The sequence below is a fragment of the Callospermophilus lateralis genome, chromosome 14 (genome assembly GCF_048772815.1).
Source record: "Callospermophilus lateralis isolate mCalLat2 chromosome 14, mCalLat2.hap1, whole genome shotgun sequence".
Lineage (NCBI taxonomy): Eukaryota > Metazoa > Chordata > Mammalia > Rodentia > Sciuridae > Callospermophilus > Callospermophilus lateralis.
The window spans coordinates 29,208,552-29,236,000 of NC_135318.1; the positions used below are offsets into that span (position 1 = coordinate 29,208,552).

The 27,449-nt window shown below is 34.1% G+C and overlaps 1 protein-coding gene across 4 annotated transcripts in view; it reads left to right on the forward strand.

Moving 5' to 3' along the window:
* The window catches only part of Rmdn2 (regulator of microtubule dynamics 2), an 86,957-nt gene that overhangs the window by 23,485 nt on the left and 36,023 nt on the right, over positions 1 to 27,449 (forward strand). For 3 of the 4 annotated variants that reach the window (XM_076833347.2, XM_076833348.2, XM_076833346.2), the window contains exons 3-4: positions 18,163 to 18,337; positions 24,502 to 24,604. In XM_076833347.2, coding sequence (XP_076689462.2) covers positions 18,163 to 18,337; positions 24,502 to 24,604 — 278 coding nt within the window. Of the gene's footprint in view, positions 1 to 6,403; positions 6,421 to 7,048; positions 8,003 to 18,162; positions 18,338 to 24,501; positions 24,605 to 27,449 lie in introns of those variants that run through there. The other variant, XM_076833345.2, reaches the window with a different exon arrangement.

Below are 27,449 nucleotides of genomic sequence, written 5' to 3' on the forward strand. Positions count from 1 at the left end.
TTTCATTTAAAGGATTTCTGTTTGTTTTTTTAGAACCTCTATCTCCTTATTGAAGTAATCTTTTGCCTCCTGTATTTGCTTATGTAGCTCTTTATCGAAATGATCTTTTGCAGCCTGTATTTGCTCTCTTATATAATCCTTTAATTTACAGAACATTTTAATTATGTACATCCTGAAATCCTTCTCTGCCATATCTTCTATTTTGCTGGTCATGGATTCTAATAATGTATTATCTTGGTTTGTTGAGGCACTTGTTTTTCCCCCTGTGGTGCTGAGGATTGATCCCAGGGCCTTGTGCATTCAAGGCAAGCACTCTACCAACTGAGTGGTATCCCCAGCCCTGTTCCCTTGGTTTTTTTTTTTTTTTTCATGTTGTTTGTGTGTGTCTTCCCTTCTAACACTGCAGATCCAAGGCATTACAGTTTTTACCCCATAAGCTAATAGTGTCGGTACAGGTTTCCAATATCTCTCCTTTAAGGGGGAGAACAATGTGAACAAATCCCAATACAAACAATATACAGCATTAAACCAAATAGCTGCTATTAAGATGTTTATGGTTTTGTCACAATATACAGAAATGGTACACTCAGTTATTATCTACAATATAAACAGCAGGTTTGCAAAAGAGTCTACAGTTTCTGATTATGGACAAAGAATTGGGGGTGTGGTGTAGGATGAGATTTTGAGGGTGTAGGAGGTGAGGATATAGAGTTATTCGATTTTAGAAAGCATGGAAGAGGAATATAAATAAGTTGCTCAGTAGCAGGAGAAGAGAGAGAAAGTGATTTTGGGGAGACAAGTAAGTGGCAAGACAGTAGAGTACAAAAACCAAACAAACATATATATTAAGAAAAGTAAAATATGTAAAAATAGGAGATAAAAGAATATACAACACCACTGTAATATACTACTCAGACATCCCAGTCCTCAGTAGCCTAATTCATGTAAAGCACTTGGTTTCACAAATGTTGGGGAATGTGATGGCAGGAGAAGAGAGAGAGAAAAAAATCTCAAAGGAAGACACAAGTATTGTTTTGGTTGGAGATCAGTATCTTTCCAGCTTTCCTTCTCATCCAATAGGTGGGGTTGTCTGTTGTTTGCTGCTATCTCTAACCTCAGGATGGTGACGGTTATTAGGGTGGGAGGGTTGGTCCAAGGATTTCTTTTGGGGCCTGTTCCTATGATGTGGGCACCTGCTCTTATCTCCTTATATTGCCTGTATACCTCACAATTCCTGGTCTCTATTTTAATCTCCAAAATGTATCTCACTTACCCTCTCCCTCTCTACTTCCCAATCAGGAACCTTTCTCTAGAGGTTTTAAGGGGTGCGCTCTGGGAGCTGTACACCTATTGTGCAGAGCTGTTTTATATTGGGAAGCTCAGGACGCAATTTTGCTACCCAGGTTTGTGACCCGGTTTTGTGAACTACAGACTAGCCCTGTAGCCACAGGCATTGTGCCAGGTTAGTGGCTGACAGGGAGAAGTGGGAGTTGGGGACTTTCCGTACTTTGATAATAACACCCTGCTGGTGTTCCAAGCTGGGAGTTGTCCAACTAAAGATGGTGAGGAAGGTGTCTCAAGATGGAGGTGGCTGCTTTAAGCAATGGGGTGTAGGGGGTCACATAGGGCTAGGCGGGCGGTGATGTTGAGCAGCGTGTACAGAGAAGCAGTTCTGTGGCATTCAGTATTGTGGCTGGCGGCTGTCTCTGTACCCAGTGCAGTGACCCTAGTTGCAGGTAGCCACGAGTAGGGGACTGTGCAGTAGTTGCAGTGTCCCAAGTTGGAGGGGACCAGAAGAGTCCCACATGGGGATCACACGGGAGTGGTGACCGGGTGTCTTGCGTGGGATCAGTGATTGGGATTCCTGTGGGGGTGGGCGTCCAGGAGTCCTGTGAGGGTGCTAATGCCGAGTAGTCCTACTTGGGCACCTGGAGGACCTGTGTAGATGTGTGGCCTGGAGTCCTGTGCTGATGCTGAGGCCTAGAGACCTGTGCAGCATGGTGGCGGCAGTGTTTCCTGCACAGGAGCAGCTGTCAGGGTCCTCTAATCACTTGAAGAGAAACATTATTCCCACTGCTTGAATCCCAAGTCCATGAGTGACACAGAATGCAGCCTCCCTCTAGCCTGCCATTTTTCATCCTTCAAAAGGAGTCCTTTAGCAAAAGGTAACCACAGATCTTAATATGACTGAGGAGCAATCTTCAGCCATACCATTCTGAATGTACCTGATCTCATCTGACTGAAGAAAAACAGGTAACAATCTTACAAGAAAGAAAAAATAGTGTCAAGCTGGTGGTGCAGGCCTGTAATCCCAGCGGCTCAGGAGGCTGAGGCAGGAGGTTCGTGAGTTCAAAGCCACCCTTGGCAACTTAGTGAGGCATTAAGTAACTCAGTGAGACCCTAAATAAAACACAAAAGAAGGGTTGGGGATGTGGCTCAGTGGTTAAGTGCCCCTGAATTTAATTCTCATACCCCTGCCCCCCAAAAAAGTTGGGGGAAAATAATAGATTGCTGCACTAAGAGACAGAATTTCTTGGGCTTCCTGTTTTCCTATATATCTTTGTAGGTCTGCCAAGAACAGCCCTGACCATTCTTTATTTGGGCCACTTTTCAGAGAAAAGAAACCTTTAGGAAGGAGGGAATGTTTTCCTCTAGGACTTGAAGAAGATTAAGCCAATTTGCTTACTAACCATAAAAGTGTTGGATCACCTAAACTCACTGTTTTTTCTCTCAGGACCCTCTACATTGCCCCTGTGGGCAAAATGGAACTAAGGAGGACCAACACACAACACAAATAATCTAGTGGTCAGGCTTCTTGCTGTGCCATGAGTAGTATAAACCTTCTGTTTTTGACCTAGGAATTTTATGTCTTCTGTTTAAGAGATTGACCTATTAAGTCCCAAGTTTTCATTCTGTGAATATTTCAATGAAATTGACATATGTGCATTACAATAGGTTGGAAATCCTAATCTAGAACTTATGTATCCTTTATTATCGTTAAGATAAAAAATGTGGATTGTCCTATAAATAGGACACTGGAACAATATATATAAACTATCCTATAATAGGACATTGGGCAAATATGATATCCTTTCATACATTGCATAATATAAAAAGAAGTGACTTTAATGATTATTCAATAATAAATTTTGGTGGAAATGAGCAAAAAACTTCAAACAAAAGGTTACATTTTTGATAAGTTGTTTCCAATTTTACATGACATGACTTGTTTTGACATCATTCTTGCTCTTGCTATTTCAGAATATTATAGCTTCTCATGTCAAATCAGATGTCATCTTAGCAGTAGTACGTCTAGGAGTATTAACTTTTCTTTCTCCTGATGGTTTTCATTGTGTCATTCCAGGTATGCCAAGCAGGTATCACTTTTGAAATCCAACAAATTTATGAGATATTTCTTATCTTTGTTCAAAAATTTGTGAATAATCCATGCATTTATGACACACATGTTAATTATTCAAGTGAAAATATGCCAGTACCATCTCTTACTTTTATAGAGATGGAATATTTGGAACCCAGCCATCATGTTGATCCACACCACTACTGATATATATTGTGGTTGAAACACATTGACTCTGCTCTTTAATTTTTTCCATTGTTGAACTTTGCCAAGTGGTTCCTTAGTATGGTAGTTTGTTCTAACAATGATATATTTATTATTCAGCCACTTTACAGGAAAATGTCATTATTTTTGCTGAATCTGTTATTATACGACCCTCTTGCTTGTATTTTTATTACTGTTGTCAGTTTCAGAGGACATTTGTTTAGTCTGTTTTCCCTCATGGTGCCTGTGGCCTGGGATTCAATTCCTAAAGTTTTATCAACAAATTATAGCCAGTGAATAGACTGTTGAAGATCACAGTCTGATTGTAGATTATTTATTACTTAAAGCGTTTATAAAACTACCTTATTCCCAATGCAAAAGGTCATCATGGCACAGTCCTTCTTAAGTACTTTTTCCACAATACAAATCAAAGTTATAGCAATATCCCAATACTCTGCACAGTGTCTGGAATTTATAACCAAATCTTATGGGCTTACCTCATAAACTGTTTTAGCAAATTATGTCTATAATGTCTAATAATCATTGCTTCTTCTGTCAAATGTTCTTCAAAGATATCAAGTTTCATGAATGACTTTTGAATCATATTTATTAGAGGATCAATTTTAAAATATTTTCTTGTCCTTCATACTGCAAAAAATGTATGTTAGCAAATGATTTCTTGACATTTCATTTTTAATGATAGATATATCTAAATCTTCAACATTGACCAATAGTTTCATGTGGAGGGTAATTTATGCTATCCTGAAAACATAACAATTCCTAAAAATGTTTTAACTTATTACATTAAGTACTTCAAATTAATTCTTATGTTTTGCAGAAGTGCATACAGTTTCTTTAACAATATAATTGTATATTTGGGGCTTCAATATTTCTTCAGAAATCTCCACCAAGCTTAATACTCCAAGAATTTTTCTCACTGAGAATTCATAATAAGTGTTTTCTCTAAATATTATTTAAAGTTTTTGGATGCTATTGATTGCCAAACAGGTACTGACTTGTATAATTTTCACTTTTTACCTAGTGATATCTGCCGATTTTCTTTTTTCCCCGAGGACAGATAGAAGAATCAATAGCAGTAACATGAACATCTTCACTATCATCATACCTTGTATTTTGGCAGCTAGGTCAGATGTTTCAATATATAACTCAAGAGGACATGGAATATCTTTCACTATTGGTTCACCAGTTTCACTATCCCATCAGCTTCATTGTTGTCAGTTAAATTATTTACATCTGATAGAATTATTACTGTATCAGATGCTTCAATATTCTCATCTTCAGAATATTTATTCAGAAGTTCCTCAGTTTCTTCTAGTGTTAGCACTTGAACACATTCTCACTTGTCAACACATTGTAGACAAGTCACAAGTAACAAGTTAGAGTTTGCCAGGCATCAGTGCCCTACACTACAAATGACTATGCCCTATTCATGGTCCCAGTGTCCTAATTATAGGACAAGTCTTTTCAAACATTGATAATTTGAAATACAGTGCATTTCTTAAAGTAAAATGACAGCCTATTTCTAGAAAATATTTTCATGATGCATTATTGTATTACATATCAGTTACATACATGATACTTTGTTCAGTTGAATATTTAGCAAATTGAATTTGTGCAGTAAAGTTTGTGCCATTATAAGTATAAAATATTTTCAAACACTCTAATCATCACCTATTTACTTTTCTCAAAAGAATAGAACTCAAAGATACCATAAATGGCATATTTGTTGCTCAATTTATATATATATATATATATATATATATATATATATATATATATATATATATATGTATATACACACACATACATACACATACACACACACAATGAGACTGAATGTGTTAATTTATTAGTATGTATGTAGGGTAAAATCAAATCACAAATCTGAAAATTGTGCGAGACAATTTAGCAATTAAGAACTTTAGGCCTCTTAAAAGGAATTTGTTCAAGGGGTTTCTGAAGCAGGCTATTAGGGAACAAAGGTAGGAGGAAACAGAGGGTACAGTATCAGGATATTGAACAGTGATTAAGTGTTTGAGAGGTGTTTAATGTCACAAGTGGGTATGCACATAAATACATCATGGAGACAGTATTCCAAATTGGGTTGGAAAAAAAATTAACAATGTTCCTTTCCTACTAACTCTGTTAACTTCACCATTAGATGAATATTAAATTGTTTCAAGCATAATAAAAGTGACACATCACCTCTCCATAATCTTTGCATGTGGCTCAGACAATCACATGACACGTTTTACTGTCAGTGTGGATGAAGCTTATTGCGTTTGGGAGACAGAAGTGACATTTGGTACTTTTTAAATCTTTCCTCCCCGTTTCAATATATCTTCAGACCAAAGTTTGTTAATAGTCATTTTTCATTTCACTGAAGTATGTAAAATCCTGCTGTAAAGTATGTTTAAGTGAAAGAAAAATTAGTTAAACCAGTGTGTGGACAGCTGCTGGTGAGAGAGATACTTCCAAGGAAAGAATTGCGGCAATACCATGTTTGTTATTGCCCCCATCCTGCTGCTTTTTCACCCCTTGATTTGTTGGCAGACTCTGAACATAATGAACTCAGAATACGAATTGTACAGCCATACAAATTGGAGCTTTTCAAAAAGATGAGCCACAAAATAATTCTATTCTACATTGATGTCATTAAATTCTAGAGTCTGCTGTCATCACATTCTGTGTTGTTGCCATGTTAGTTTCACATGCAGCTTAAGCATTCATTTTCTGGCTTTTTCCATCTACACAAGGCATTTTTTGGCTTAAGGATGATGATCTAGAAAGGAAGGGAAGACAGTTTGGATTAAAGTTAACATGGGAAAATGCTTAAGGTAAGCCCTTAAAAACAAAACAAAATAAAACCAAACATAACACTTCATGTGTTTCATGCTTCGTGTGCTAAAGAACATTGAAAATATTCATAAGACAAGCGTTAGTGCTTGCTTTAGTTTCCCACAATAACAGGAGTGTCTCTATATTTAGTTGGAACATCCTCTACAGAGAGGTTCTGCTTCTCCCACAGTTAATATTTTTAATACAAATCAGTAAACAGGATATAAGAATATATTACTTCTTTAAATATGCTAGTTTAATAGTCTTGAACAGATGTTGTAATTTATTATTTTTAAAAACATAAGTTCTATTTTTCTTCCTGGGGATCCTTTAGTCCTGGGGGCCTTTCATGGATCTCCTTTATCTTTCTTTCCACCTTCTCTGAATCTTTCAATTTCCTTCCCCAAGCTTTAGGAGAAGTGGGCAGGTACTTACAGAGGTGGTCTTCTGTCTACACATGCTTTCTTTGGGGTACATCTGTATGACCACCAACTTCAGCTACCTTATTTTTCTTATTCCCTATTGTTTCCCTATTGGGTAAGATGGATATTATTCCTCAGGAGGCTTGGCAGGTCTCCACTTTGCTCCCTATTTTTTTTTCCTCATTTGACCCTTTTTTCACTCTAGCTGCTGCAAAGAGGACCAGAACTTCCAACCAAATTGTACTGAAGATCAAGTTACTTCACACCCCCAGCATCATGAAGCCTCTTCTATTTTACGACAACATAAATTTCTTAATCTTAAAACATATCGTCCTTCTGCAACATATGAAGTCAGTTCAGCCACAGGAAGTAGAAAATTATCTCATCCATCAGATACATCTACTCATTCAATTCTCTATGCAAGAAGACAATCTTTATCTGATAGACTTAGAAAAAGCAATCTTTCCCTTTATCAGAGACAAAGTAGAGCTAACTTTGATTCTCAAGAAGATGAAGATGATTCAAAATCTTCAGGCCATTTTGGTGCCTTTAGATACCGAAGACGTCTTTCTTCCCCTAAACTCAGTATAGTTTCCTATTATAATACTAACATGTTTTTTGATCCTCAACCAAGAAGTCGGGAGAAGTTTAACTCAAATGAAATTAAAATCTTTTCTAGAAGACAAAGTCATCCTGGTACAGAAAAACGTATAAGCTTCTCTAAGCCTGAATATAGCTTTTTCAATTTAGAAGCAAAAACTATTTCTTCACCCCATGGTAACACTGCTGACAGAGCCTCCCTTCAACAAGACATGGCATCTTTCTTTTCTCTTCCAACTATTAATTCCTCTGCCTCTATAGCAAATAAATTTGCCATTGCTTTGGAAGAAAGTGACCATTTAAGTAAAGAGTCAAAAGACTCCCCTCATTTCAAGTCTCACAGTCACAGCACCAGTCATTCTCCAAGTATGACTCAACAGCGTCTTTCTCAAACTTCCCCTATCTTCCATAAAGTTGGATATTCTTCATCTTATAAAAATTCCAATAGCTTTGCCCTATCTCAAAGTGAAGTTACTTCAGGCCCCTTTGAAGAGGAAAACATTTCTGTCTCCTCCCAAGATGAAGACAAACCTTCGCCTATTGAAATTCCTAAGATAAGGTCATCTCAGATTTTATTCTGTCTTAGAAGGGCAGCTTAAATCAGATTTCACACCAGTTACACACCAGAGTCTGTAGAAATCAGTGGCTTCTTTTTTTAGAAGTTTCCTCTCCCCACTAAGCTTCACTGCATTTTCCGAAAAAGAGTCCTACAGTGTAGTCTAATTACGGTAATTTTGAAAGTTAGTTTATTGACATTATTGGAATATAGAAGTAAAAAATGACTGTCTCAGAATTTTTTAAGATTATTCCTTAAAGGTTGACTAGTCCCAAATTTCTAAGGGATACATTTGTGGTGTGAAAATAACAACAAACTTATAGGTTGTATAAATGAGTACATTTTAGTGCCTTCTTTTTTCCTACTCTAATCGTTAAACATAATATTCTTACATAACTTGTAGAGCTATGTTGATCAATTCACACAATTAAATTTTTATCAGGCTTGCTAGCTATACATCTCATGTCATACTGATAATGTTTTTATTAACTCAAGAATTAAATTATAGACAATCATGGTGGCACATGCCTGAAATCCCATTAGCTTGGGAGGCTGAGGCAAGAGGATGGCAAGTTTGAGACCAGCTTTAGCAAGTTAGAGAGGCAATAAGCAATTTAGGGAGACCCTGTTTTAAATTTTTTTAAAAAATAAAAAGGGCTTGGGAATAGCTCAGTATTAAAGTGCCTCTGGGTTCAATTCTCAGTACAGCCACCCCCACTGTTAAAGAATCAAGTTATAAGTAAACAATATTTAATGCAAATATGTAGATTATTTAGAAACAAGATATTTTAAGTAAATTTTAAATATACATTTTAATATGCCTTCGTATACGCACAAATCTGAAGATTCAAAGAACTCTGAAATCAAGGATAAGAAGTATGTATGTCAGTATCCCAAAATGGTATTTTTAAAAGTATTTTACAGATTTCTTTCATTAAACAAAAATTATATTTATCAAAATAACTAAGTGAAAAATGAATATAAGCAATTAAAGATATTGAAGTTAGAATATAGTTAAGGCTTTTTAAGAGGAGAGGAATTTGCATTATTTTCAATGATTTATCATAATAAATGCTTTCCAAATCTATATCCTTAGGCTAAGATGTTGTTTTTATATTTATGGTTTTCTCTTCCCCTTCGTATATATTCTTTTAAAATATTTTTTTTTAATTTTAATTTTTTTTAGTTGTGATGACATACATATCACAAAATTTATCATTGTTACCATGTTTAAATGTACAGGTCAGTGTCATAAATACATTTACTTTGTTGTACAACCTGCACCATCATTAATCTCTACAATTCTTTTCATTCTGCAAAAATGAAACTGCACTCAGTAAACAATAACTCTCTCCATTCTTCTCTCCCCCAGTTCTTGTCAATAGTCATTCTACTTTCTAAGATTCTGATTAGTTCATAGTGCCTCATATAAGTAGAATTGTATAGTATTATAGAGACTGCTTTGCTTCACTTAGCATAGTGTCCTCAAGGTTTATTCATGTTGTAGCATATGTCAATGTTCTTTTTCAAGGTTGAATAATTTTCTATTAGGTGTGTGTACCACATTTTGCTTATTCATTCATCTATCAATGGACAAACTGAGTTGCTTTTATGTTTGAACAGTTGTGAATAATACTGCTATGAACATAATTGTGCTAATACCTCTTTGAGACCTTACTTTTAATTCTTTTGAGTCTATACCCAGAAGTGAAATTGCTGGATCATCAAGTAATTCTATTTTTAATTTTGGGGGAACATATTGTTTTTCATTGTTGCTGCACTATTTTATATTCCCACCCAGAGTGCACAAGACTCCAATTTCTCCTCTACTTTGCAAAAAATTGTTGTTTTGTTTTATTATAGTGGCCATCCTCCTGGGTTTAATATGGTATCTAATTTTGGTTTTGATTTACATATCCCTAGCAATTACTGGTGCTGAGCCTCTTTTGATCTGATCACTGGACTTTGTAGGTCTTCTTTGAAGAAATATCTGTTCAAGTCCTTTGCCCATTTTTTAAATCAGGTTCTTTGCTCAGTTTTTGTTGTTGAGTTTTTTGAGTTCTTTGTATATTCTGGATTTTGGGCCCCTAACTACAGATATATATGACTTTCACATATTTTCTACCAATGTGTGGATTGCCCTTTTACTTTGTTGATCGTGTTCCTTGATGCACAGAAGTTTTATCCATTTTTTTCTTATATTGTCTGTTCATTTGTTCTTGTATCCAAGAAATCATTGCCAAATCCAATGCCATGAAGTTTTTTTCTGTTTTCTTCTAAGAGTTGTATAGTTTTGACTTTTGAAATTAGGTCTTTGATATATTTTGAGTTGATTTGAGGGACTGATGTTAAGTAAAAATCCAGCTTCGTTTTTTTTTTTTTTTTTTTGGCATGTAGATATCATTTTCCCAACACTCTTTGTTAAATGTACTGTCTTTTCTCCATTAATAGATCTTGGCATACTTGTCAAAAATCAGTTGGACAAATATGTGTGGGTTTACTTCTGGGATCTATATTATAATCCATTGGTCTACATTTTTGTTTTTATGGCAGTACCAAACTGCTTTAATTGCTGTAGCTTTGTTGTAAGTTTTGAAAAGAAGAAATGTGAGATCTTCAACGTTGTTCTTCTTTTTCAAAGATTGTTTGACTACTGAGGATCCCTTGAGATGCCAAATGAATTTCAGAATAGATTTTTCTATTTCTATCAAAAAATTATTGGTATTCTGAGAGGGATTGCATTGAATATGTAGATCACTTTGGGTAGTATTGACATGTAAATAATATTAAATCTTCAAGTCATAACATTGTGTATCTTTCCATTTCTGTCTTCTTTAGCATTCTTCCAGCAATGTTTTATTGTTTTCAGCATACAAGTCTTTCCTTTATTAAATTTATTTTATGCTTTATAAATTAGATTATTTTTAGAATCCTTTTTATATAACTTATTGTTAGTGTATAGAAATACAACTGAATATTTTTTATTGATTTTATATCCTGAAACTTTGCTGAATTTATTATTTTTTAAAAGTTTTATTGTGTATGTGGAATCTTTAGGGTTATTTTTTCCCCTACATGTAAAATCATATTGTCTGCGAAAGAAAGATTATTTTGCTTCTTCTTTTCTAATTTGGATACCTTTTATTTCTTCATCTTACCTAATTGCTCTGACTCAGACTTCAAGAACTATGTTGAATGAAAATGCAGGCACCCTTGCCTTGCACCTGTTTCTAAAGGAAATGTTCTCAGTATTTCTCCATTAATTATGATATTATCTGTGGGCTTTTCATATGTAGTCTTTACTATGTTAAAGTTGCTTCTATTTTTAACTTGTTTAAAAATTTTTATCATGAAAGTGTGCTGAGTTTTGTTAAATGCTTTTTTCTGATTTAAGGGAGATGATAATGTGGCTTTTCCCCCATCATTTTGTTAATATGATATATTATTTTGGTTTGATTTTAGTATTTTGAACTATCCTGGCATCCCACGAATAAATCCTACTTGGTCATGGTGTTTACTCATTCTAATGTATGTTCTGTTTGCTACCATTTGAGGACTTTTTGCATCAATATTCATCAGGGATAATCATCAGGGATATCTCTGGCTTTGGTATTAGGATGATGCTGACCTCATAGAATGAATCTGGAATTGTTTTCTCCTCTTCCATTGTTTTGGAAAATTTTAAGGAGGACTAATGTGTATTCTTCTTTAAATGTTTGGTAGAATTCAAGAGTGAAGCCATCTATCTAGTCCTGGATTTTGCCTTGCTGGATGGTTTTTGATTATTGATTCAACCTTCTTACTAGTTGTAGGCCCGCTCATATTTTGTTTCTTCCTGATTCAGACTTAAAGATAAGAATCATATGATCCTCTCAATAGATGCAGAAAAACATTCTACAAAATACATCACCCTTTTATGTTCAAAACACTAGAAAAACTAGGGATAACAGGTACTTACCTCAATATTGTAAAAGTTATCTATGCTAAGCGCCAGGCCAACATCATTCTAAATGGAGAAAAAATGAAAGTATTTCCTCTAAAAACTGGAACAAGACAGGGATGCCCTCTTTCACCACTTCTCTTTAACATAGTTCTTGAACTCTAGCCAGAGCAATTAAAAAAAAAATTAAAGGAACACAGATAGGAAAAGAAGAACTCAAATTAGCACTATTTGCTGATGATGATTCTATACATAGAAGACCCAAAAAATTCCACCAGAAAACTTCTGGAACTAGTGAGTGAATATGGCAAAGTAGCAGGATATAAAATCAATACCCATAAATCAAAGGCATTTCTATATGTCAGTGACAAATCCTCTGAAAGAGAAATGAGGAAAACTATACCATTTACAATAGCCTAAAAAACCAAAACAAAAAACAAAACACCTGGGAATCAATTTAACCAAAGAAGTGAAAGACCTGTACAGTGAAAATTACAGAACATTAAAGAGAGAAATTAAAGAAGACCTTAGAAAATGGAATTACATTTAATGATTTCTGTATGTTGAAACAACCTTGCATCCCTGGGATGAACCCCACTTGATTGTGGTGCACTATCTTTTTGATATGCTTTTGTATTTACTTTGCATTTTATTGAGAGTTTTTGCATCTGTGTTCATTAGAGATATTGGTCTGAAGTTTTCTTTCTTTGATGTGTCTTTGTCTGGTTTTGGAATCAGGGTGATATTGGCCTCATAGAATGAGTTTGGAAATGTTCCCTCTTTTTCTATTTCATGAAATAATTTAAGGAGTATTGGTATTAGTTCTCCTTTAAGGTTTTTGTAGAACTCAGCTGTCTATCCATCTGGTCCTAGGCTTTTTGTGGTTGGTAGGCTTCTGATGGTGTCTTCTATTTCATTGCTTGAAATTGATCTGTTTAACTTGTGTATATCATCCTGATTCAGTTTGGGCAAATCATGTGACTCTAGAAATTTGCTGATGCCTTTGTAATTTTCTATTTTATTGGAGTACAAATTTTCAAAATAAGAAATTTTTTAAATTATTTTCTGTATTTCTGTAGTGTCTGTCATGAAATTTCCTGTTTCATCACAGATGTCAGTAATTTGAGTTTTCTTCCTCCTTCTCTTTATTAACATGGCTAAAGGTTTATCAATTTTATTTATTTTTTCAAAGAACCAGCTTTTTGTTTTGTCAATTTTTTCAATTGTGTCTTTTGTTTCAATTTCATTGATCTCAACTATAATTTTAATTATTTCCTGTCTTCTACTGCTTTAGATGTTGATTTGTTCTTCTTTTTCTAGGGCTTTGAGATGTAATGTAAGTTCATTTATTTGTTGACTTTTTCTTCTTTTGAGGAATGAACTCCATGCAATGAACTTTCCTCTGAGTACTGCCTTCATAGTGTCCCAGAGATTTTGATTATGTAGTATCAGTGTTCTCATTTACCTCTAAGAATTTTTTAATCTCTTCTTTGATGTCTTTTGCAACCTGTTGTTCTTTCAATAACATATTATTTAGTCTCCAGGTGTTGGAGTAGCTTCTATTTTTTATTTTATCATTGATTTCTAATTTCATTCTATTATAATCTGATACAATGCAGGCTAGTATCTCTACTTTTTTGTATTTGCTAAGAGTTGCTTTGTGGCATAATATATGGCCAATTTTAGAGAAGGATCCATGTGCTGCTGAGAAGAAAGTGTAATCGCTTGTTGATGGATAAGGTATTCTATATATGTCAGTTAAGTCTAAGTTTATTGATTGTTTTATTGTGTTCTGTAGTTTCTTTGTTTAGCTTTTGTTGGAAGATATATCGGTGGTGAAAGAGGTGTGTTAAAATCACCCAGAATTATTCTATATCTGATTTTGTTTACAGATATACTAACTTTATAAAATGAGATGAATGATATCACTTCTTTTTTCCATAGAAGAGTTTGACTAAGTGTGGAAAGCCACCTGTGAAGTGAAATGTGTAAGGACCTTTTCAACATTGAAGCCAGTGAAGGGGTAGATCCAGTATTTGGGAACTTATAGTGGCACTCGCACTATTAAGACCACCCAATACAAGTGAACTCCCCCTCAGCTCTTCCCTTAAAGGTCCTGTGCAGCAAGGGAGATGGGTGTGACCTGTTAGAACCTGAGCACCCTACCTGCCCCCACCTGTATCCTGTTTTGGTGAAGAACTTTCTATCAAATCTCTTTGATCTGTTCTGATATAAATAAACTGGGTGTGGGCCCTGTTCTTTGTCAGAAGTTGTACCCATCTGGTCAGATTGGTCCATGGTTGTCCCCATTCTGAACCTATATTTCTGTTTTCTGTGTTATTTCATAGTACTACTTTTCTTAGCTTTTATTATTTCTCAGCCAACCCATCCCTCTGAAGGAGAACCCTTTCCCTCACCATGCAGGATGTGAGCGAGAACTAAGTCTAATTCTTTGGATATTTGGTAGAATTTGTTATACAACTGTTGTGTGTGTGTGTGTATGTGTGTGTGTGTGTGTGTGTATGGAAGGGGAGGAGAAAGAGAGTAGATATATAATTCTGAGTTAGTTTATTTAATGTCTAAAGGAATATTCAAGTTTCTATTCTTATAAAGAATAATAGATTTACTGAGATACTATATACGTACCATAAAATTTCCTATTAAGCATACAGTTAATTGGGTAGTTTTTATTTGGTCATGGAGTTGCCCATTTTTAAGTTGGTTATTTCTTTATTGTTGAGTTGTAACAGTTCTTTTTTAATATATAGTCCTTCCTCAAATATAAGATTTATAAGTATTCTCTCCTATTCTGTGGAGTATCAGATTATTAATTCATATGGTTTTTTTCCTAAGAGTTTTTTAGTTTAGATCTTATATTTAGTTTTTTGATACATTTTGAGTGAATTTTTATATATAATATAAAAGTTCAGTTTCATCCTCTTGCATGTAGATATTCATTTGTCCCAGCCCAATTTATTGAAGAGTATTGCCTTCTCTGCTAAATTGTCTTCAAAATCTTGTCAAAATAATTGACCAAAAATGTAAAGACTTATTTCCAGACTCTTAATTCTTAATAGATTCTTAATGTCTAGTCCATATGTCTATCCTTATGCAGGTACCACACTCTCTTGATTACTGTAGCTTTGTAGTAGATTTCCAAATCAGAAAGTATGAGGCCTCCACTTTTTTTCTTCTTTAACAAGAATTTTGACTATTCTGGGTCCTTTGCATTTCCATAAGGGACACAAACAAACACACACACACCACACACACATAACATATATATCTGATATATATGTTAGATACACTTTGAGATCATTGTAATGGAATATTTTCTTTAATTATGCTTTTTAGGTATATTTGGTACTTTTTAGATATATTTGCCCTTTTTAAAATATTTTATTTAGAGATGGAGTCTCACTAAGTTGCTCAGTACCTCACTAAGTTTCTGAAGCTGGCTTTGAACTCATGACCCTCCTGCCTCTTGAGCCATTGGAATTACAGGCATGTACCACACATGCCAGACTTCCATAGGAATTTTAAAATCAGTTTTCCAATTTCTGGGGGGAAAATTCCAGATGAAATTTAATAGGAATTGCTTTGAATCTGTAGTTAAATTCAGGAGCATTTCTGTCTTAATAGTACTATCTTAATAATCTTATAATGCTACTTAATAGTACTGTCTTTCAATTCACAAACATGAAATTTCATTTTAGACTTATTAGATCTTATTTACTTTCAATGATGTTTGTAGTTTTAATAAAGTCTTGGAATTCTTTATTAAATGCATTTCTAAGAATTACTTTCTTTTTTAAAAAAAAATGTTTTTGTAGTTATAGATGGACAGCATACCTTTATTTTATTTGTTTATTTTTATGTGGTGCTGAGGATCGAACCCAGTGCCTCACACGTGCAAGGCAGGCCACTGAGCTACAGCCCCAGCCCCAAGAATTGTTTTCTTATAAATCATATCACAGATCAAATTGTTTTCTTCATTTTGTCTTTGGAATGTTCATTGCTTTATAAAAATTCAGTTCATTTTTGTTCATTGATCTCATATCCTGTAACCCTTCTCAACTTTTTATTTGTTCTAATAGGAGGTAGGGGTGATATGTGTGTGTGTTCCATAGAATTTTTTGTGTACAAGGTGATGTTACCTATGAATAGAGATAATTTTACTTCTTTCTCTTCTAATCTGGGCACTGTACCAATACCACACTCTTTCCTTGTTATTGCTTCATAATAGGTCCTATTATCTGGTAAAGTAAGTTTTCTACTCTTGTTCCTTTTCTTTAATAATGATTTGGCTGTTCTAGACTTTTCACTTTTACATATAAGTTTTAGATCATCTTATGAAATTCTATTAAAATTCTTATTAGACTTATAAAATTGGCCTTCGATTGAATCTGTATATTGCTCTGAGAGAATTCAAATATTTATGATGTTTGGTCTTCTTAGCCATGAATATGGTGTTATTTGTCTCTGAGCTTAGGTCATTTTATAAACATCTTTTAATGCAACTTTTATAAATTTTCTCCATAGTATTTCACATTGTTTTTTATTACCTTTATTCCAAGATGTTAGATACACTCTGAGATCATTGTAAATGGAATATTTTCTTTAATTATGCTTTTTAGGTATTTTTATGTTACTGATATATATGAATAAAATTGATTTTCATATGTTAATCTTATATCCAGCCAATTTATATCCAGCTGAACTCATATATTTTACAATTTACAACTTATTTGGGGTTATTATGTAATTAATCATATTGCCTACAATAATAAGGTTACATTTAAGTAAACAATGATGTGAAATAGTCAAAGAAGTAAACTATGTGGATATTCAGGGAAGAACAGCAGGCAGAAGTAAAAGCAAGTACACAAATCTTAAAGCAGGAAAGTGACTATGTGTTCAAGGAAGTCAAAGTTCCTGGAATGCTAAGCAAACAGAAAAGTGGTAGATGAGGTCAGAAGTATTGGACCAGATTATGTAGGGCCTTGTAGACTACTGTACAGACAAGTTTTACTCTGCTTTGGGCATCTGTGAGAAGAATTGGGAGACATGATAGAAGGCCATTGCAGTAATTCAGGTGAGATGTTGGAGGTTTAGATCAGGGTGACACTGGGAGAGGTGGTTAGAAATGGCTAGATTCTGGGTACATTCTGAAGATAGAATCAACAGAATTTGCTAGATGTTGCTTAGGAGAAAAAAAAATCAAGGATGAGTCCAGGTGTTTTGTTTTGAATCATTGGGAAAACATGGTTTCCATTAGTAAAGAATGTTTTTTTAAGAAGTTAGATATCAGTTCATAAAATGTCTTCTTTATAAGGCCTTTGAAAGAAATTTGAGTCAGCATTTGGTAAGAGATGCAATTTTCCAAAGAACTCACTTTTATCTTTGTTTATATCTAAGGAGAACTGCAAATTATATGACTGATTGCATTGGTTGCTCAAAAATGAAGAACCACATTTGTGTTCCTTGTAAAAAGGAAAAAATATATGTATCTTATATTGACTTCATTTATCTTTGACCTTTTTTTTTTTTTTTTTTTTTTTTTTTTGCTTTCCTCACTATTTCTAATTTGTTTTCTTATATATTATAAAATATAAGTGCCCCATTTGGGCACTCGACACATGAGTTGATGAACCCAACTATCAGGAAGCATTCATTCTTATGGAATGAATACTGACAAATTACAGTATATGTAGTAGATTAGTAAGTTATGCAGTATATTAGAAGATAATATGTGCTATGTGAGTGGGGAGTCAAACATGATGAGGGAGATTGAAGGTGAGGAGTGTGTGAGTTCCTGTATTAAATAGAGTGACCTGGATGGGCTACACTGAGGAAACGACATTGGTGCAAAGATTTGAAGGAAGTGAGGGTGTAGTGTAGCTGTCTAAGGTAAGAGCATGGCATCAAAGCAGCATCAGAGCAAAGGTCCTGAGGTAGGGCATGCTTGGCAGGCTTAAGGAACAGGGAGGAGGCCACAGTGGAGATGAATGAGTGAAAAGAGTGGTGACAAATGAAGTTAGAGAGGAATTGGGGTTGGGAGGCAAATTGCACAGGAACTGTTATTAGATCTTCAGCATTGTCTCTGTTGTCTACTGGGCACCAATTATAGTTCTATGTATGATTTGATTTGCATTTTAAAAGTATCACTCTGGCAATTATGCATAACTTTCATAGGAGTTAATGGTCATTTCTGCCATTTTAGGTATATTACAGCTAATACTGACACAGAAGAACAAAGTTTTCCAGGCACTAAGGCATTTAACACACATGTAGAAGAATTAAAGTTAGATGCCCTTCTTCAGAAGGCAGATCATTTACGTATAAATGAGTCTGGCAAGATGGAGAGTTTTGAACTACTTTGTGACTACAAAGAAAAGGTAAGAACTTCTGGGATTATGGCTCAGTGGTAGAGTGCTTGCCTAACATGTGTGAGGCACTGGGTTCAATCCCTGGCACCACATGAAAAAACTAAATAAACAAAGAAAAGGTAAGAACTTTTTGACAATATGTTGTTTTCATTTTTTTTTTTACTTTATCTATCATCTTATTTATGTTATGTCACAGTTCACATAATGTAAATGATTGATGTGAAATTTTTTAATAAAATGACTAAAATTTTTAAAAACTTAAGTATAAGAGTTAATTAATAGGATATATCAAGATAGCAGAATAGAGAAGGTCACTTTCCTGGCTGTTCTGTGGTATGAAACCAAGAAAGTAGATAGGCAGTATCTCAGCAAGGTCAGTGAATTTATATATATATATATATATATAAAGGCAGTACTTTACTGGAATTTAATACTGGATAGTCACAGCATATCAGAGACTCAGGAGGTTGGTTATAGTAAAGTTAGAAAGAAATCCCCATGCCATAGCCACTGCCACAGCCAGAGAGGTCCCTGTGTGAGCAAAGTGGAGGGATAAAGGAATTAAAGGAACCCGCATTTTTAGGAACCCTGAGACATGTCTGGGTATGAAAAGTTTATAGATCAAAAACACTGCCTGATTAAACTGCCTGATTAAACTGCCTGATTAAGGCATACTGCACAATATCCTCATGTGGGAAAGAAGCTGATTCTCTCCCTGTGGCATGTGGAAGACAAAGGAAGGAATAATTTTGCAGCCACTTCATGGGGGCGGCCAGCAGCTGGGGGAGAAAATTCCTGGTAAACCTAAGTTTGGCCTGAAATACAAGTCTTGCAAACCCACATTGCACGACATATAGAGTGCCTGTGTGACCAGGAAAAAAATCAAATGTGGAGAAAGGTTTACACAGAGGAATATTGGTTGTGGAAACCTGCCCAGCTCTCCCTTTCCCTGTCCCAATCCAGCTGCTTGCAGGATCAGCTGGGAGAGACATCCCTGGCCAGGAATTTGACTGAGCCCAAGACCAGGAAATGTTGGGTCTGCAGGTGACACAGTGGACCAAGAATTGGCTCCTCCACCCACAAGTGGAACCCAGGGGAGATCGCTGGGGGGAAATCTTCCAGTGAAGACTCGCAATTGCTGAGCCCAGAGGTGTGCTGGCTTAAAATCTCCAGACCAATTTGCATTCTATGAAGAGCCTCCAGCATATTTAACCAAATATTTGGTTGATTCCCAAATATTTTATTTTTTTTGAAGCTACTGTGAATGGCATAGTTTTCCTTATTTCTCTTTCAGTTGATTCATCACTGATGTTTAGGGAATGCAATTGATTAATGTGTGTTATTATATCCTGCTACTTTGCTGAGTTCATTCACTAGTTCTAGAAATTGGTGTTTTTGGGGGGTCTTCTAAATATAGAATCATGTAAGCAAACTAAGATAGTTTGAGTTCTTCTTTTCCTATTTGTATCCCTTTAATGTTTTTCTTCTAATTGTTCTGGCTAGAATTTCAAGGACTATGTTGAATAGAAATGGTGAAAGAGTGTATCCCTGTCTTATTCCAAGTTTTAGAAGGAATGCTTTCAATGTTTCTACATTTAGAATGATGTTGGCCTTAGGTTTAACATATATAGCTTCTACAATGTTGAAAGATGTTCTTTCCCTAGTTTTTCTAGTATTTTGAGCATGAATGGATTTTGTATTTTGTCAAATTCTTTTTCTGCATCTATTGAGATGATCACATGATTCTTGTCTGTTAAGTCTGTTGATGTGATGAATTATGTTATTAATTTCTGTATGTTGACCCAACCTCACATTTCTGGGATGAACCCCACTTGATCATGCTGCACTATCTTTGTAATATGTTTTTGTATGTGATTTGCCAGTATTTTATTAATAATTTTTGCATCTATGTCCATCAGGGATATTGGTCTGAAGTTTTCTTTCCTTGATATGTCTTTGTCTGGCTTTGGTATCACATGCTTCAAAGAATGAGTTTGGAAGGATTCCCTTATTTTCAATTTCATAGAATGATTTGAGGAGGATTGGTGTTAGTTTTTCTTTGAAGGTCTGGTAAAACTAGTTTGAGAACCCATCTGGTCCTGGACCCATCTGGTCCTGGGCTTTTCTTTCTTGGTAGGCTTTTGATGACATCTTCACTTTTATTGCTTGAAATTGATCTGTTTAAATTTTGTATGTCCTGTTGATTCAATTTGTATAGGCCATATGTCTCTAGAAATTTGTTGATGTCATCACAATTTTCTATTTTATTAGAGAATAAATTTTCAATATAGTTTCTGATTATTGCCTGTATTTCAGAGGTATCCATTATGATATTTCCTTTTTCATTATGAATTTCAGTAATTTGTTTTTTTCTCTGTCTCTTCATTAACATGAATAAAAGTCTATCAATTTTATTTATTTTTTCAAAGAACCAACTTTTGTTTCATTGATTTTTTTGGATTGTTTTGGTTTCGATTTCATTGATTTCAATTCTGATTTTAATTATTTTCTGTCTTACACTGCTTTTGGTGTTGATTTGTTCTTTTTCTAGGGCTTTGAGATGTAATGTTAGGTTGTTTATTCAGTGACTTTCTATCCTTTTAATGAATGAGCTCAATGATTTCCTCTTGGCATCTCCTTCATAGTGTCCTAGCGATCTTGATGTGTTGTATCACTATTCTCATTTACCTCCAAGTAATTTTTTAATTTCATCCTGATTTCTTTTTCTATCTATTGGTCACTGAAGAGCATATTATTTATTCCCCAGGTATTAGAGTAGATTCTATTTTTAATTTTATCATTGATTTTTAATTTCATTCCATATGATCTGACAGAATGCAGGGTCATTATCTCTCTTTTTTGTATTTGCTAAGAGTTGCTTTGTGGCATAAGATATGGTCTATTGTACAGAAGGATCTATGGGTTGCTGAGAAGAAAGTATATTCAGTGATTGATGGATGAAATATTATATATATATTAAAGTCTCTCTCTCTATATATATAAATTATAATTATATATATTAATATATATATAATTATATATATAAATATATATATTTATATTTCTAAAAAATACAATATATATATATTGTATTTTTTAGTTCTATAGCTTCTTTTTGTTTGGAGAATCTATTCAGTTGTGAGAGAGGTATGTTAGAGTCACCAAGTATTATTGTGCTGTGGTCTATTTGATTCTTGAAATTGAGAAAGATTTGTTTGATGTATGCAGATGCTCCATTGTTTGAGCCATAAATATTTATGATTGCTAGTCCACTATGTGAAAGACTTCCACAATGAAAACTAAGAGAACACTAAAGAAAGAAATTGAAGAAGACCTTAAAAGATGGAAAGATCTCTCACATTCTTGGATAGGCAGAACTAATAATGTCAAAATGTCCATACTCCCAAAAGTGCTAAACAGATTTAAAGCAATTCTTACTAAAATTCCAATGACATTCTTCTTAGAAATAGAAAAGGCAGTTATAAAATTCACTTGGAAAAACAAGAGGCCCAGAATAGTCAAAGCAATCTTCAGTGAGAAAATTGAAGCAGGAGGCATCACAATACAAGACCTTAATTTATATGATAGAGCTATAGTAACAAAATAGCATGGTGTTGGCACCAAAACAGACATGAAGACCAGTGGTACAGAATGGAAGACACAGAGACTAACTCACATAAATATAGTTATATCATATTAGACAAAGATGCTATAAACATATATTGGAGAAAAGGTAGCCTCTTCAACAAATGATGCTAGAAAAACTGGAAATCCATATATAGCAAAATGAAATTAGTCCCCTATCTCTCACCCTACACAAAACTCAAAGTGGATTAAGGACCTAGGCATTATCCCAGAGACCCTGTGCCTACTAGAAGAAAAAGTACACCCAAATCTCCATCACATTGTCTTAGGAACCAAATTCCTCAACAATACTCCTAAAGTGCAAGAAGTAAAATCAAGAACCAATAAATGGGATAGTATCAAATGAAAAACTTCTTTACTGTAAAGAAAACAATCAGTAATGTGAAGCAAGAGCCTACAGAACGGGAGAAAATCTTTGCCACATGCACCTCAGATAGAGCATTAATCTCCATATAAAGAACTCAAAAAACTTAACACCAAAAAACAAATAACCCAATCAATAAATGGAAAAGGAACTTAACACACACATCACAGAAGAAGAAATACAATCAGTTAACAAATATATGAAAAAATGTTCAACAGCTCTAGCAATTAGAGGAATGCAAATTAAAACTACACTGAGATTTTGTCTCACTTCAGTCAGAATGGCAAATATCAAGATTACAAGTAACAGTAAATGTTGGTGAAGATGTGGGGAAAAAGGAACACTCATACATTGCTGGTGGCACTGCAAATTGGTGCAGCCACTCTGGAAATCAGTATGGAGATCCCTCAGAAAACTTGGAATGGAACACCATTTGCCCCAGTTATCCCACTCTTCAGTCTATACCCAAAGTACTTAAAATCAGCATACTATAGTGACATGGCCACATCAGTGTTTATAGCAGCTCAATTCATAATAACTAAACTGTGGAACCAACCTAGAGGTTCTTAAACAGGTGAATGGATAAAGAATATCTGGTACATACACAATGGAAAATTACTCCACCATAAACAAAAATGAAATTACGGCATTTGCCAATAAATGGATGAAACTGGAGACTGTCATGCTAAGTGAAATAAGCCAATCCCCGAAAAACCAAAGGCCAAAAGTTCTGTCTAATATGCAGATGCTAATTCACATTAAGCAGAGCAGAGGAAAGAATAGAAGTTCACTGGATTAGACAAAGGGGAATAAAGGGAAGGGAGGATAGGAATAGGAAAGACAATAGAATGAATGGGACATAAATTTCTTATGTTCTAATATGAATACATGACCAGCATAACTCCACATCACATACAATCACACAAATGGGAAGTTGTACTCCATGTATGTATGATATGTATGATATATCAAAACACATTTTACTGCCAGGCATGGTGGCACACGCCTATAATCCCAGTGGCTCAGGAGGCTAAGGCAGGAGGATCATGAGTTCAAAGCCAGCCTCAGCAAAAAAAGTGAAGAGCTAAGCAACTCAGTGAGACCCTGTCTCTAAATAAAATACAAAAAAGGGCGTGGCTCAGTGGTTGAGTGCCCCTGGGTTCAATCCCTGGTACTAAAAAAAAAAAAAAAAAAAAGGTTACTATCTTGTATAACTAGAACAAATAAAAAATTTTAAAAATGAAAACAAAAGAGTTAATGAAACTTATCTAAGGTCGTAAAAATAGGTACCAGACCTATAATTATAAGGATTTCCTTTTTTATTAATTTATATACATAAATGATTAAGAATAAGACATTATGCCAAGGCATATAGTACCTGTTCTCTGGGGAGAGGAAAAACAATATTTTAATTTTTCTATTTTGTTATTCGTATGATGGGACTATCAATATTTAAAGGTATTTCAACCGGTGGTCATTTTGCAATCTTTAATGTTGGACCTGAATGGAAAAACTCATCCCTTTTTCCACTACCAGTAAAGAAAAAGGTGTGTCAGGGGAAGATATTGCAGTATCCTCAAAAGAAAAAAAAATCTTTCCCATGAGTAATTTAAGCCTAACCTCTAAACACATTGTCTAAAAACCTAAGTATTCTGAGTAGAAATATACCAAAACATCACACTGTACCCCATAAAAAATACAATTACTATCTGTCACTAAATTTTTAAAACCTTAAAAAATCTTCAAGATTATATTTGGGAAGTTTAGGTTAAAAATATGATTACCCTTTTGAGTATATATAGTTAAGTATACAGATATTATTCATAATGTTCACTGAGCTATCTATATTGATAAAATAAATAACTTAGAAAAATAAGAAGGTACCATAACTCACAGAGAATTTATGGATTCTGATACCTGTCAATTCTCTCTTCTACATACTAAGACCAAGTGCCTAGGTAATATTAATTAGGTTTAAGACTCAATAATACATTAGGTCACATTTCTTAGTCATAGATATTTGGATTTAAAATGTTAAATACTTAAATTTGTGTATGCATAGATTCAGTTACTTAAAATACCAATTGTTAAAAGTTGCAGTTGGAAAACAGTTTTAGTCTGAACAAATATTGAGTACATCTAATGGGCAATTTTATCTTTTCAGTTTAAAGATGAAGCAGAGTATATGTGGCGACTTGTTCGTGCTTATGGAGACATGAGTGAGTTGTCTACAAACACACAAGAAAAGAAACATTATGCTAATATTGGTAAGTATTTTTTCAAGACTGGTTATTCTCAAGTGGCAATTAGGATCTAAAATAAACTGCTAGTGAATTATAATTAAATCTAAATAATCTTAATTAAAATCAATATGTTTAATTTACTTTAGTATATCTTAGTAGCAAAAAATACACACAGTCTCAGGACAGTTTTCTTAGAGCTAAAATATACGTTGTTTAAAAATATTTGAGCATATTAGAATAGGCAACTGAAAAAAACCCTCAAATATCACCTGCTAAAGTTTATATAATCACAGAAAGACATTAAGTGGTAGTATTTGAGGAACAATAATAGGCAAAGGACTATTGTCACCAGCAGTAATCTACCACAATTAAAATAACACACCTTACCTATTCAGGGGAGTACTCTGGAGACCATCAGGAAAGAAACTCTCATGTTTTTTTTCAAAATATATCTTGATAAATCAAGATTAATCTTGAGTTAATAATGTTAAAGCTAACTGATAAATACATCATGATCTTTTATACTGTCATCTGTACTTTTTTGTATATTTTTTAAAATTCCCTAATAACAACAAACAATAGCCAGAATGTCAAATTGTTGTTCTTAGTGGTATCATTTTTATATTTCACCTTGACTCTCAATGAATGCCAAAACACTTTCTTATAAAAGCTCCTAACTGCCATCTCTCTGAGCTTCAGCATTATAATTTGGCATCATGACTCCTGAAATTCTTCTTTTATTCCAAAGCCAACTCTTTTCCAGGCCTGTCTTCTCTAAGATAGCATGAGGAAGAAATGGCAAGAGAGATCTCCTCCCCGTCTAGTTCTCTGTTGTGTTTTTTTTCTATAAAGGAAATATTACCAAACTCTTTGTGATACTTCAGCTTGGAGATATGTTTACGGAATGACCTCTGCACTTTAGTCTTCCTGCAGAGGGAGGAAAATAAGAGGACTTCCCTTCTTGTTTGTCATATTCATTATCTGCTTTGTGGATCAGTTTGTCTGGAGCAATCCAATTTGCAGGCTAAATACAAAGTGGAATTCTAGAGAAGAGATTTATTAACTTCAAGGAAAATAGAAATTTAATCAAATAGAACAAAGTATTTAATTTTCATATCTACTGAGAAAATATATATTTATGTAAAATGTTTGATACTTTCAGAAATTAGATACAAGTTTTTCTTAAGCACTTGCCCTAACCTGGGCTTTATATTAGCAGGTAGCAGGTGAAGATCACAAAAATGGAATAACAGAATACATAGAGTCTCAAAATAGACTATGAGGAAGCTTACAACTGATGGGAAGGCACTTTTATTCAAATAACCATATGTATAAGGAACCAAACTGGAATAAGCTATTATCAAAGAAGAGTGCAGGGTATTAACCCATCTAGTCCTAAGTTTGTAGTTCTACAAATATTTAAATGAAATTGACACAGGTGTATCACAATATGTTGTAAATTATAATCTAGAGCTCAGTACATAATTTTTTATCTTTAATAATAGTAATGAATGTTATCACTATTCATTCCTGTTACTTTCCTCAAAAGAACAGAACTCTAAAAGCATCAATATTTATTTCAAAGTTACAGAAGTGGTGTGTTTGTTTTTCTACATAAGTTTTTTAGGTGTTTCATAAATGGGATGATGGTACATAACGGATTGTGAGATTGTATACTGTGGAGTATGTGATTGCAAGGATTGGAGTTTGATACGGGGAAGTCTTTCTTATGGAAGTTAACAGTTCCCCATAGAGTAAAATTACTTTGAATCTCTATTTTTAAATGGTTCAGGAGTTTAACTGAATTAATGAAATGGATATATGCTGGAGGAAATCCCGGGGTAAGATGCAGCATAGAATTGAAGTAGAATATATAGGAAGAAAGGAAGGAGGGAGGAAGGAAGATATGGAGGGAAAAGAAAAAAAGGGAGGAAAGAAAGGAAGGAAAATTTATCATGTCAAAGAAAAAGGAGAAATACCTCAGATATTGAAATAATTAAGAAGACTTTATTGAAATAAGTTAAAAAAGACTTCATTCCTTTTATTCATCCATATAAGAAATATTTATTCAGCCTGGAGATGTGGCTCAAGCGATAGCGCGCTCGCCTGGCATGTGTGCGGCCCAGGTTTTATCCTCCGCACCACATACAAACAAAGATGTTGTGTCTGTCGAAAACTGAAAAATAAATATTAAAATTCTTTCTCTCTCTCTCTAAAAGAAAGAAAGAAATATTTATTCAAAATTATTGTGTCTAGGAGCAATGTTAAAATGAGGGTTAGAGGAAGGCAGAGGAAAGACATAAATATTATCAAGATAATAATACACTAAGGAACTTACTATGTGAAAAATATCAATAAAGCACCCGTCAATTATAATTTAGTGTATGTGCTTAATAAGGTTATGAACAAGTACAATGGAGTTGAGAGCAAGGATTCAGGCCAGCTTTTGAAGAATGGTGGATTTGGTATAAGGGAAGAAGTATTGACTGTTTTGTTTTTTTTTTCCCTCAAAATAATGTGTTTGTTGTACCAAGGAAATTTTGATCTTTGAAAAATGCAGAATTCTTTTATAAAACTCACAGTGAATATATCATTATGCAGTACCTTTTTGAAGCATTATGATTGACCCTAACATATTCCAAATAAAATAGAAATCTTAACATTTAAAGGAATGTTACTATATTCTTCATAATTAAGTGATCTATACAAATGTCTCAAAAAGAGTACAAAATACAGTTCTGTAATAGAAATAGCTTTCCTTTTGGCCTTCAGCTACATGGGAAACCAGCCTGTAAATTTCCCAACTTTCTTTTGTATTCTAAGAGTGATGGAGTCACCTCTATTTTAGTCATGTGGTAGTACACTAAAA